Below are 12702 nucleotides of genomic sequence, written 5' to 3'. Positions count from 1 at the left end.
CTGACTACCGTGGACACTTGGGTCAGAGAAGTGGTCTCTCTGGGGTACGCCCTCTCGTTTCGGCGAAGGCCTCCCAGACGGTTTTTCACTACAGATCTTCCATCTGTCAGGGCCATGGAACTCCAGAAAAGCTGCACTCTATGCTCCGGGATGGAGTTATAGTGCCTGTTCCGTTATCCCAACAGGGAACGGGATATTACTCGATTCTCTTTCTGGTACACAAACCCAATGGGTTTTACCAGCAAAAACCTTCGGTGCCTAAACGAGTCTTTGAGGTTCTTCGGTTCAGGATACAGATCCTCCGCTCCATTATATTGGCAATGGGACCTAGGGATTTCATGGTGTCTCTGGACAATTATGAAGCCTACCTTCATATATCTATTATCTTGGCGCAACAGCAATTCCTCAGGTTTGCAATGCTAAGCCGCCATTTCCTGTTTCAGGCACTGTCCTTTACTCTGGCCACTGCGCCTCGAGTATTTACCAGGCTCATGGCGGTTATGGCGGCCCACCTTCAAATGCAGGGGGTCCGCCTGTTGTCCTATCTGGACTACCTCCTGTTGTTAGCAGGGTCTCCAGAAATCCTTCAGCGCCATCTGCACCTAACTATCTGTGCTGCACAATTATGGCTAGCTGATAATCTGAGAGAAGTCCTCCCTGGGTCCCTCACTGAGGATGCTCCATTTCGGAGCCCTGTTAGTCTTTCAACACCAGGGGATCTTTGTGACAAAGGACAATATCTCTGCATTACAGAAGTTGCCTTCACACCCGACAAGTGTCTGTGCACTCAGCAATGCGGCTACTGGGCTCCATGGTGTCGATGTTCGACATGGTGGGATATGCCCAGTTCCACTCCAGACCTCTGCGGCAGCTAATCCTCAACAGATAGAATGGGTTGCCCAATCGGTTAAAAACACAGACAATTGTGATTTCCCCAGAGGTTCGTCTGTCTCTAGCCTGGTGGCTACGAACTGCTCATCCAAACTGGGTGCCCCCCTTGTCAATTGCGGACTGGGTCCTTCTAATGACGGGTGCCAGTCTCCAGGGCTGGGAAGCAGGGACGGGTCCACACTTCATTCAGGGACGGTGGATGCCAACAGAATCTGCATTTCCAATAAATCTCTTGGAACTTCGGCCAGTATTCAAACTTCTCCAGCAGGTAACACATGTCCTCCACGGACGGTCCGTGCAGGTACAATCAGACAACGCCATCACGGTGGCTTACATAGACCGCCCGTGAGGAAACCGAAGTCGGGCAGTTCTGACAGAAGTGTCCCGCATTCTAGCTTGGGCAGAGGCCAACCTCACTGCCATAATTCGGCAATATTCATGCCAAGAGGCCTCAACTGGGATGCAGACTTTCTCAGCCGTCAAGACGTGCATCCAGGGGAATGGTCTCTTCTCCAGGAAGTATTTCACCAACTGGTGAACAAATGGGGCTTTTTCAGAAATAGACCTCATGTCCTCCCGACACATCAACAAGCTGCCTGTGTACAGTTCAATCACAAAAGACGGAGAGGCCCTTCTGGTGGGTGCTCTGTTGGTCAGGTGGACCTTCAGGTTTGCGTATCTGTTCCCTCCGTTTTTCCCTTCCTCGAATTATTCGCAAATTCAAGCAAGAAGGCGACACGCTTCTGCTCATAGCTCCAGCGTGGGTCAGGAGGCACTGGTTCTCAGATCTTCGGGGTCTCTCAGTCGACACCCCGATGCTGTTGCCTCTGCATCCAGACCTGTTGTCTCAGGGTCTTTTCCAGCACCCGGACCTAGGTCGTCTGGCTTTGACCACATGGCTGTTAAGTCAGCCCTCTTAAGGTCCATGGGTTTTTCCAGCTCTGTTAACATCATGCTCATAGCTCGGAAACCTTCTTCTGCAGGGATTTACCACCGGGTGAGGCATACTTTCTTTGAATGGTGTCGTCCTAGAGGTTCTGATCCTCAGGTCCTTAGGATATCCAGGGTTTTGGCTTTCCTGCAAATGGGCTTAGATCACGGTCTTCACCTTGCTTCACTGAAGGTGCAACTTTCTGCCCTGTCAGTCTAGTTTTCAGCACACACCTCCACACCTTTATGCAGGGTGTACTTCGTTTTCAGCCTCCCTTCGTCCTGCCAGTGGCTCCTTGGGATTTGGCTTTGGTCCTGAGGGCTCTCCAAGGACCGCCATTGAAACCTTTGGGCTCAGTGGCTTTCAAATGGCTTACAGCTAAGACTGTTTCTTCTGTCCATTACTTCGGCCAGAAGGCTGTCAGATTTGGGGGTTCTCTCAAGTCCTCCTTTTCTGATTTTTCATAGAGACAGGGCGGGGCTTCGCACTCGCCCTGGTTTTCTACCTAAGTTGGTATCTAGTTTCAACATTTAATTAGGAAATCCTAGTACCGGCCTTTAATTCCCCAGTCCTCTCTGCTGGTGAGGCCTCTTTGGATGTAGTACGTGCTCTAAGGATTTATGTTTATTGTACCAGTTCCTTTAGGAAATCGGACTTCCTTTTTTGTCCTCTCTAGTTTCCATAAGAAAGGTTGTCCTGCCACTAAACTTTTGGCAGGATTGATTCAACCTCTCTTAATCCTCACTCTACTCGGTCTGTGGGTCCTTCGTGGGCAGTTCGCCGTGGTGCCTCAGCTGTTCAGCTTTGCAAGGCAGCCACGTGGTCTTCTGTCCATACCTTAGTCAGGTATTATGCATTTCATGCCTTTGCCTCAGGATGCTTCCTTCGGGCGGCAGATTCTCCTTCCAGCACAGGAGCGTCCCCTCCCTTAAAAGGATACTGCTTTGGGACATCCCCAAGGTATCCTGTGGATACCCTATGGACCCTAAAGTAGAAAATAAGAGATATGGTAAGAACTTACCCTTGTTATCTCTATTTCTACGAAGTCCATAGGGTTCCACATGACTCCCGCCCTGTCGCACCTGTACTGCAGATGGGCTTTAATCTGGTCACCGGTTTTTCCATCTCCTATTAGTGAGAATGTGATTCTTCTGTGTTCCAGACTTTCTTCTCTCTCTCTTTGTTCTCCTCCTCCGGCCTGTGGCTTGTTACAAAACTGATGGCCTTGGCTGGGGGGCGGGGTATAGAGGAGGGACCCCAGTGAATCCTGGGAGGCTAAAGTTTTAACTCTGTGGTGCCCGTGCTGCTGCCGCATCGCCTATGCCCCAAGGTATCCTGTGGAACCCTATGGACTTCGTAGATATAGAGATAACAAGGGTAAGTTCTTACCATATCTCTTATTTTTTTGTTACTAACATTACTTAAAAAAAAAAAAAAAAAGCAGCTTGTAAATGGCTTCAAACTTGCTTTACAATTGTGCCTGACTTGGTGTGAGACACTACATAAGACTGTAAAGGGGCATATTTACTAAAGTGAGTTTTGTAGAAGTGGTGATGTTGCCCATAGCAACCAATCAGATTCTAGCTATTGTCATTTTGAAGGCGCTAATTAAATGTTAAGTAGAATATGATTAATTGCTATAGGCAACATCTTCATTTCTAAAGAAAAAAAAAACTAACCACTTTAGTAAATATACCCCTCAGTATCCTATATGGCTGTTGCAGCGATTCCAGCAGTGACTGTGATGTCTGCATGACTTAAGATGGGTACACACGGACAGATATATTGGCCGATCAATTGATCGGCCAATATATCTGCTGCCCGTTGGCCAGTGTGTTCCCGCGATATGTCTGAATGATGTCGTTCACAGACATATCACATTGGCTGTGCTGCACAGCTTATGGACAGATGTCTGCAGACATATCTGTTCATTGTCAAGTGTGGACGGGCGGTCTGCAAACTGCCCGTACACATGCAGCGGCAGCTGTGGGGAGGAGGGTGGACCCGCCCCTCCTGCCAGCGGGACCTGCCCCCCCCCCCCCTCCTACACACTGAACGTAGATGATGGTGGTTCAGTGTGCATGAACAACTATCATCTGCAGATATGTTTAGTGTGTACCCATCTTTATCTTCCTTCCATGATTTCTGCTTGAGAATTTAGAAGTTTGCATAGCCTTCCCCATTTATGTTAATATGCTGCATCACATTGACATCCTTCCATTCCTTTCTTTTGTGCGTCTCAGAAAGGGAATTTGTGTGCAATGACAGGAATTGTCCGATTGGACATATTTATGGCATTTATAGGCTAAAAGCGTTTTTCTCTTTTAATACTGACGATAACACAGATTTAAGTTCCTTTCTCAAATATACGACCTGGCCATGAGTGTTAAGCCTTTTATTTATGCCAAATATTAGTTGTTGCAAAAAAGGAAGTAGATAACAATTAAAACAATCATGTAATTTGTCCACTTTGCGGTGTAGTGGTGTTCTATGGTCTTGGTGCATTTGCTTTGCTTCTGTGCTGGTCACTAGTGGGGTGGAAGATATTTAACAGTGCAATATGCTGCAGTCACTGTTTGGAGGACAGCCTCACACAATATGGGGGAATGACCAATAATCCGCACGGATGAGACACTCAAGCAAATAGCAGTTCTACAGTTTCTCTCCAAAGTACTTTAGACTTGACACCGTTTGCCATAGCAGAAACTTGTCAGTCCAGTGGGTGTGGTATATTATGTTAACAAGTGGGATTTTGCGCTAAATGTCGATAAGCCTAACCCAAATTGCAGCCTAACTGTAAAAGTCTTGATATTAGTGGCTGCACACCAGTCCAGCATTCCCAGAGAATACAGAAGACTGACTCATGACCTTCCAAAATCCCTCCTTTTCAGGCAAGACCAGGGTTATGGAAACCCCAACTTTGGTGGTCTGCAGTTATCGGTATGCCAGACTGTCACTATGCATTGGAACCCCTAAGGGCTGAATCTTTTCAGGCAGTATCTGAGCAAGAGTGCATCTGGTACTTTGGACAGTCTGTGGACATTATGGAAGTGGTGAATCCTTCACTACAGAAACTGTGTTCTGTTAGTTCTGCTCCCTATCGGAGAAAGTGAGGGATCCAGAATCCTCTTAGTAGACATGGGAGAAGGAATTTTCTTGCAAATGCAGATTTTACTGGATGGGAAAAGGTATTGAATATTATAACCCAATCCAGCAGCAAATAGCTTTGTTACTAATGATGCATTAAAATCATAATAAAGAGCTTGGTCTATAGTATTGAATACTACCTTCCACATGCGATAGAACCTGCACCCAAGAGAAAATGTAATCTCCAACCAATGGACTGCATTTCTTGTATACCTACCTTATAGGGCAGAGGTTCCCAACTCCCCTGTTGTAGTCCAGGTTTTAAAGATATCCATGGATGAGCCTGGATGGTTAAATCAAATTGACTGAGCTGCTGTGCTCAAGCATGGATAGCCTTAAAATCTGGACTGTAATGGTGGAGTTTGGGAATCTCTGTTATAGGGGGAAGGGCTTGGCTCGTATAGCTAGTTTGTTTGAGAGCCTGTCTGGGCTTGGTGCAATATGGACCTTCTGATGAAATGTGAAGGCCTGCACATGTATTGTTCCTCTCCCACTAAGATTTCTTCCTCATTGATTAGTCTTCTGTGGAATGTTTCCTGCAAGTCACGACTAAAGAGGCAGATGAAGCCCTAACCCAGAGATTCCAAAACTCACCCCTCATGGCACCCTAACAGTCCAGCTTTTAAGGATAACCATGCTTGAGCACAGGTGACTTAATTAGTACCTCAGTCAATTTGATTTAACCATCTGTACTCAACCATGGATATCATTAAAACCTGGACTGGTATAATCCCTTGAGGACTGAGTTTGGGAACCTCTGTCCTAGCCAATTTGGCAGTCCCTATCTAATGTGACAATGTGTCTCCTTGTGACAATTTTATCAGGTAGACTTTTGGCCCTTAACCTTTAGGACTTACAAGACCAATGACAATAAACCCTACACTACACTCTTGCTGCCTAGGTGTCATTCTTAACTCAGAACTATTAATCTTTAAATCTCCTACCCAAACTATTCAGGACTTAAATCCACAACCTGTAGTGCTCCCTCCAAGATAAATATGGATCCAGAATAGACCCCCTGACCTGGGAGCAGCACTCCTGCAACCAATATTAGAACTTGTCTGTGCTACTCTGTTCCCTTTAGAATCCTACAGGATGTACTGATTTACTGCATGGGAGTCCAGCATTGAGTTCCAAGAAATTGATCAGCAAGAAAGACTGACTGTGAAGCAACAATGTCCAGCCAGACAATTTCACAGTAGTGACTTATAACCACTGGGGGAATTGTAACTCTGCATTCCAGGGGGCAGGAATATTGCATCCTCTAATGCAGAGGTTCCCAAACACAGTCCTCAAGGCTTCCCAACAATTCAGATTTTTTGAAGCTACCCTTGGTTGAGCACAGGTGATTAAATAAAGTCAACTGTGGTCAAGCATTGATAACCTTAAAATCTGAACTGCATACCTCCCAACATGACCCATTCCAGGAGGGACAAAATGCTCATTTCTGGACATCCGTCTTGCCCTCAACTGTGTTGAACTAGTTAATTGATAAGAAAGGTGTTTCACCACAAGTGATGGCAATCAAATTAAGAAGTCCAGGAACAGAGCATTCTGTCCTTCCTGGAATCGGTCACAGTTTAGGAACCTCTGCTCTAATGGGTAGAACATTTTGGCTGTATCCTTCCAATGGTCTACTTTCCAGGGCTGGACATTAGGCTGACTTACTGAGTTGACAATGCCTGGGCTAGGTCCCTTTATGCCAGAATTTTTCACAAATTTGCAGATCAGGGGATTCCCTAGATATAGCAATAGCCCATGATTTGAGCTGGTCGCTATATCAATCTCGCCTATCTTTGGCCCCTTTAAAATAAAAAAAATAAAAAAATGTCTAACAGTTCAAACTTTAAAATCAGTATTTCTAAAGTTTTCAGGTCATGTTTTGAGGATTTCTGTCTGTGGAAGCAGGTAGGATAATTACTGACCGGACAAAATAGATTCTCACCTGTGCATGATTAAAGACATCCAGAAACATGACCTGTTAGTGGTACTGGATTTGAGCACCCCGTCTTTAAATTAATGGCTTTTGAAATTATGCTAAGGGCCTTGCAGACCGTTGTTCAGCACATCGAGGGAAAGAAATCTTGCATAGCCTAGTGCAGAGATTCTCAAACTCTGTCCTCAGGACCCCACACATGTCACGTTTTTCTAGGTCACCTAGCAGGTGCACAGATGTATTCATTACTCACTGACACATTTTAATAGTTCCACAGGTAGAGTTAATTTTTTAACTTCTGTGAGGAGACATGGAAAACATGCACTGTTTGGTGCCCTGAGGACAGAGTTTGAAAATGTGGCCTATTCAAGGAACAAAGTTGTCCATACAAGCTGTTTCACATCCCTCACTTTTGCTCTAGATGTGCAGGTTTCTGCTATATCTGTGGTATTTCAGCACCAGCTGATGCTACTTTATTTGGTATCACATGGAAGGGGGTTGTTCTCCTGTTGGTTTGGGCAGACGGGTTTCTAAGGTGGCAGCTATATCTTGTGTAGGTCTTGAGACCTAATTTTTCATGTAAACAAGGTGGTCTTTCCTACTGCTCTCATTACAACCCAAGTTCTTTGGGACCTCACATCTACACCTACAAAATTTCCCTCATATCCTCCATTTAAATACATGGGCTTAAATGACATACTTTGTTACATGTCCAAAAACTACTGAATACATTTCCCCACCTGAACATTACAGGGTTATAGCAATGAGTTTCCCTTGCTGTTACCATTGATAGGCCTCAGCCCCACACCACTCTGGTAACACCAGACCAACCAAGATAGCCAAAAACAATTAAATTTTTTTGGTTAAAAACAAAAACTGCTCTATAAATTTAAAACACTACTCACATATGGGCCTATACAAGATTTGCCATAAAGTGTAAGTAGTTCTTACAAATGTCCAAAAAAAACCAAAAAAAAAAAACCTGCAGAAATGAGATTAGCTATCTTTTAATTCTAATTACAGACTGGTATCAGGAATGGTTCGCCAGGAATCCATGCTAATTGGTGGCGATAACATCAAAACGGAAGCAGCTGTATTTCATAAGCATTATAGCCATTCCCCTTTTCTGCTGCACCCCAGGAGGTCATCAGGCATATTTTTACTATCTCAGGCAATCCCTAAAGGAAGTTAAACAGCCAATCAGCACTGTAAATAATCCAGTCGTCCACACCTATATTTTAGAAAGGGACTGGGACAAGGATTAGTTTGCCATTCAATTTTTTGTTTTTTCTTAACTCCAGATTGTTGGGATTTCACCATGGCCGACCATTCCAACTGGTGCTGGTTGGCCACCAGATACTCCTCAAACAGAAGTGTCTACTCTGCATAGGGTATCAGATCAGGATGTAGTCTGGAAGCCGACGGTCTAAATGCCGACCGCCGGCTTCCAGACTGCTTTATCCTGACTAGGGACGAATGACAGGCGTCTAAATGTAGACGCCTGTCATTTGCCCGACGTTGGGAGAGCGCCGCCCGGCATCTCGATCGAGCGGATGCCGGGCGCCGCAGCGGACAGCCGTGGGGGGAGGGGGGGTGTGTTAGTTTTAGGGCTCCCGGGGGGGAATTAGGGTTAGGCACCCGTTATGGGGGGCTGGGTTTGGTTAGTAAATACTTACCTTTATGACCATGCGGCCGGCGGTAATACATAATCACACCAGTCAGATCATCATTTAATAAGGGACATATATGAATGACACAATTTCTGTGGCTGATTAAACCAGGTGAAATGGAGACTGAAGTCAGCCAGCTATTTAATCTGTGTAATTCATGTGTCCCTTATTAAAGGGATGAGGTGGCAACCCTAACCTATGCTTCATGAGTCACCTCTGGTGGTGGAAAGAGTGCAGTCAAGGAACCACAAAAGTCACCTGCCACATTACCTAAAGCTATAAACCACTAAACAATGCTGACTATATAATTCTGTATAGATTTTGAACGTAGACAAATACAGTAATATTATCAATCCAAAATAATGCTTATAACCACAAACATTTTAGCACCAGCATACTAATCCTGGCCAGAAGAAACATGAACAAAATGTTAAACGCTTATGTTGGGCATACACTCTACAATTATCTGTCAGATATCTGTCTGGTTGGAATGAAAATCAGGTAATGTAATGTATGGGAGCCAATGACAATCCACCATATGGTCTTAAACATTGGACAAAAATGATTGGTTAAATCAAATGAATTTAACCAATTTGTCTGAATGACAATTTTTGTCTGTTTTTCAGTGTTTGTGAGCAAATGGGCGATTGTCATTTGCTCCCATACATTACTAGATTTTCATTGCAACCATCCAGATTGTACAGATGTCTGACAGATAATTGTATAGTGTATGCCCAGCATAAGTGAGGGCGAGACCCAAAGTGAGGCTGAGCACTCATTAAGTGATAAGGATTTAGCATTGGAACCTGTGGAGGAGAGGTTTGCCAGAAACCTAATATTAGTGTTCGTAATATGGATTGTAATTGATTATTTTACATCTGGTGTAGTAAAGCTAACCTAGAAATTAGAGAATGTAAAATACACAGTGATTCTACTAACACAGTGAATTAAGAAGTCACGAAAGACATTTATTGCATTATTTTTAATTGACAATAAACTAATGAAAGCATGACAGTAAGTTGAGTATTTATTGCATTTGCACACTATTTACTAATTTCTCTATTTTGAATTAATAATAGTCATTCCCTTATATGTGTCCAAGCGCCTTGTCCCGATTGTGAGGAAATGCGGCTGAGGAGAGACCCCAAAGCGACAAATCAAAGGCTACGTCCCAACTAGAAAACTATGGGATGGTACAGTGGGGGTTGGGATTCTACACCCAGGGTGGTAAACAGCTGCTTCCACTGGAGATGTCCAGTCTCCTACGTTACAATCTATTAGCTGTGCTTCACCTATGGGTGTAGTAGGAAGGATATTGTTATATCCCTTTTACACCAGAGCTAAAACCCGGGTTATTGCAGGGTTAACCCAGGTAGCTCCTTGGTGTAAAAGGGGAAAGGGTTGGATTGCCGGGTCGAGTGACCCGGCAATCCCACCCAGGTAAGTTGCAGGGTTTAATATGGGAATGACCCGTGAAACCCTGCAGTGTAAACAGCGTGATCCGGGTCACGCTGACCTGGAGCGCGCCGCATGCCAGCGGATTGGTCCGGCTTCAGTAGTGCTTGTAGATTACGTCATCTCCAAGCGTCCACGTCAACGCAGGAAAAGCCGGGTGTGAACGGCGCCAACTCAGGAATATCGTGGGTCGGCGCCGGGGAAATTCCGGGTCTGATCTGGGTTAGAACTCTGTTCCAACTCCGGGTCAGACCTGGAATTTTGGTGTAAAATCGGTATTCGTCTTATCCTTACACACTAGACCAGAGGTTTCCAAACGCGTTCCTCAAGGCTCCCCAACAGGTCAGGTTTTAGAGATATCCATGGCTGAGCACAGGTGACTTAATTAGTACCTCAGCCAATTTGATTTAACCACCTGCACTCAAATATGGATAATTCTCTAAAACCTGAACTGTTGGGGAGCCTTGAGGACCGCGTTTGGGAACCTCTGCACTAGACTGTTCCTGTGCATGTTAGTATGCAGGAAGGACAATGGAGATGACAGCACAGTGAACCTAGATTTTCTCAGCCTGCATATAGTAAGAAACAAAACAATCATATGTATTACTAGTATCAATGTTTGCAAGTACAATAGAAAGAATAATGTTTGATATTCTGAGAGACGGGAGACAGCTGGGTGCTCTTACAGTAGTGACACACACTGTAGTATTTTGTCACTGTCCATTTCTCTACCTTCTCTTCGGCAAAGTAAAATGTTGTAAGAATCTACTTGGGCATTAATAGTAACTAGATACCAAAATTGAGTCTTCCTTAGAATGACAACACAATACAGGTCACAGTGTCATTCATGCACCTGATGCAATACATACTGTATACATACTGTACACAGACTGGGGGAGATGTATCAAATTTAAAGAGAGATAAAGTACCAACCAATCAGATTGTAATTTTACAGGCTGTGTTTGAACAATGATAGAGTCTGATTGGTTGGTACTTTCTCTCTCTCTGAGGTTTGATATATCTCCCCCGCTATGTTTTGGGGAGGACAGATGCAGATCATAGTATCACTCTACAATCACAAGGACTACTATTTTTCTAGCAACTTGGAAGCATGCTGGACTCTCCCAGCAACATGTAGGTGCGGAAAAACTACACATGCTATGGAATGCTTTTACATGTTTATGTAAACAAAAACGGTTTTAACCATGGTATAGTAAATAAACAAGGCATCACAAGTCCTTAGAAATTGATACACTGTATAAAGGACTCCTGCATTAATCGATTAGGTATAGGTGACCGGGACACACTGCAGGTGACCGGAGCAATATTCAACTTTTTATTATAGATAGATCACATGATCGCATGACAAACAACACAGATGTGAGTCCTTAACGTCAATGTCACATTACATTACTCACCCTGTGTACTGGGAATAACGGTGACTAATGTACAGCATAACCTAAAGTGCTAGTTTGTATTGAGCATGGCCGATAACATTGTGGGGAAACATTACTTCTATGCACGCCAGGCTTTCTTTCTGTAATTCTAGTGACGGGCACAGCAGGGAGTCTTTTGTAGTCTACAGTGAGAAATGACCAACATCCAGATAACATATTACATATAGGTTGTGTCAGTGTATGGACATATCGTCCAGAATGCTAAAGCTGACCCTTTTATATAGGAGCAATTTGCAGTTGAGGTTCATCTTCCTATTTAAAAAACAAAAACAGTTTTGAATGGTCTGAATTTTGAGGACTGATAGACGTGCATATTTATAAGCTGTCACATTACCCCCAAATCTTACCCCCAACTATCTCCTTTATGCATCTGTCTCCTACACTCTCGGGCAGCCATTTTATGGGTGATCCTGTATTCATAAAATGCAGCCAATCCGTGCAACACGGGCGAGAGACGACATGGAGGCACACAGTAATTCCCAGTGACCTGATAAGCGGCTTTCACAGGGACACTGGTTCAGCCCACCAAATGGTTGCAGTCACTGAGTGCCACCAGTATATAAAGTGCAGAAATATAGCACAGTCTCAGCACAGAACATTAATTAAAAAAAAAAAGCAAAGTTTTGAAATAAAGAACAAAAAGGTTCCTTGGCATTTTACTGCATTATAAGTGACATGTATGTTTAGGATCATTTACAGGCAGTGTCTAGTACCCAGCGATAAGGTCAAAGTTTACAATCTGGATGTCAGGAAGGTGCCATCTTTTCTATTGCATGCACCGTGCCTCCTGTAACCTCACTTAGAGCAATGATTCGTATTTGAGTGGAGCGTACTGTTCTGAATGGATAGATGAATGGCTGATTGTGGTTTGCAGCTTCTGGTAGAAGAGAAGGCAGGTGTAGGGCACCGGCACTAGTGCAATGGCTATTGGAGAGCTGGAAGCAGTGATTGAGGGCAGCTCTGGCTAGACTGCAGGCATTGCACTTTCAGATGGTGGGAGAAACTTGCTGGCTACTTTCTGGTGATCGGGTGAGCCGGAGCCGTGCCTCTGCAGCAGGTCTATCGCTTGTGCCCGCAAATCCGAGGTCAGCTTTGGAGGAGGGAGATAAAGTAGCACTAGACAGCTCTCCAGCACATCCGGAAATGGCAGCACCTAGAAGGAAAATGTACGAGAAATAGTAAACAGTAGCCAATCATGATCCGGACAAGAAAACC

General features: G+C 44.4%; 1 protein-coding gene across 3 annotated transcripts in view; it reads right to left on the bottom strand.

The window, feature by feature from the left end:
* Positions 1-9542: 9542 nt before the first annotated feature.
* GEMIN5 (gem nuclear organelle associated protein 5) overlaps positions 9543-12702 on the bottom strand; it is a 121532-nt gene continuing 118372 nt past the window's right edge. For all 3 annotated transcript variants that reach the window (XM_088475667.1, XM_088475664.1, XM_088475666.1), the window contains exon 29: positions 9543-12640. In XM_088475667.1, the coding sequence (XP_088331793.1) occupies positions 12452-12640 (189 nt within the window). In that variant the 3' untranslated portion in view covers positions 9543-12451. The remainder of the gene's footprint in view (positions 12641-12702) is intronic.

This window comes from Taudactylus pleione, unplaced genomic scaffold (genome assembly GCF_031769625.1).
Source record: "Taudactylus pleione unplaced genomic scaffold, aTauple2 ptg000176l, whole genome shotgun sequence".
Taxonomy (NCBI): Eukaryota; Metazoa; Chordata; class Amphibia; order Anura; family Myobatrachidae; genus Taudactylus; species Taudactylus pleione.
Note: the sequence above shows the minus strand (reverse complement) of the source record. Positions and strands in the feature narration are given on the sequence as shown.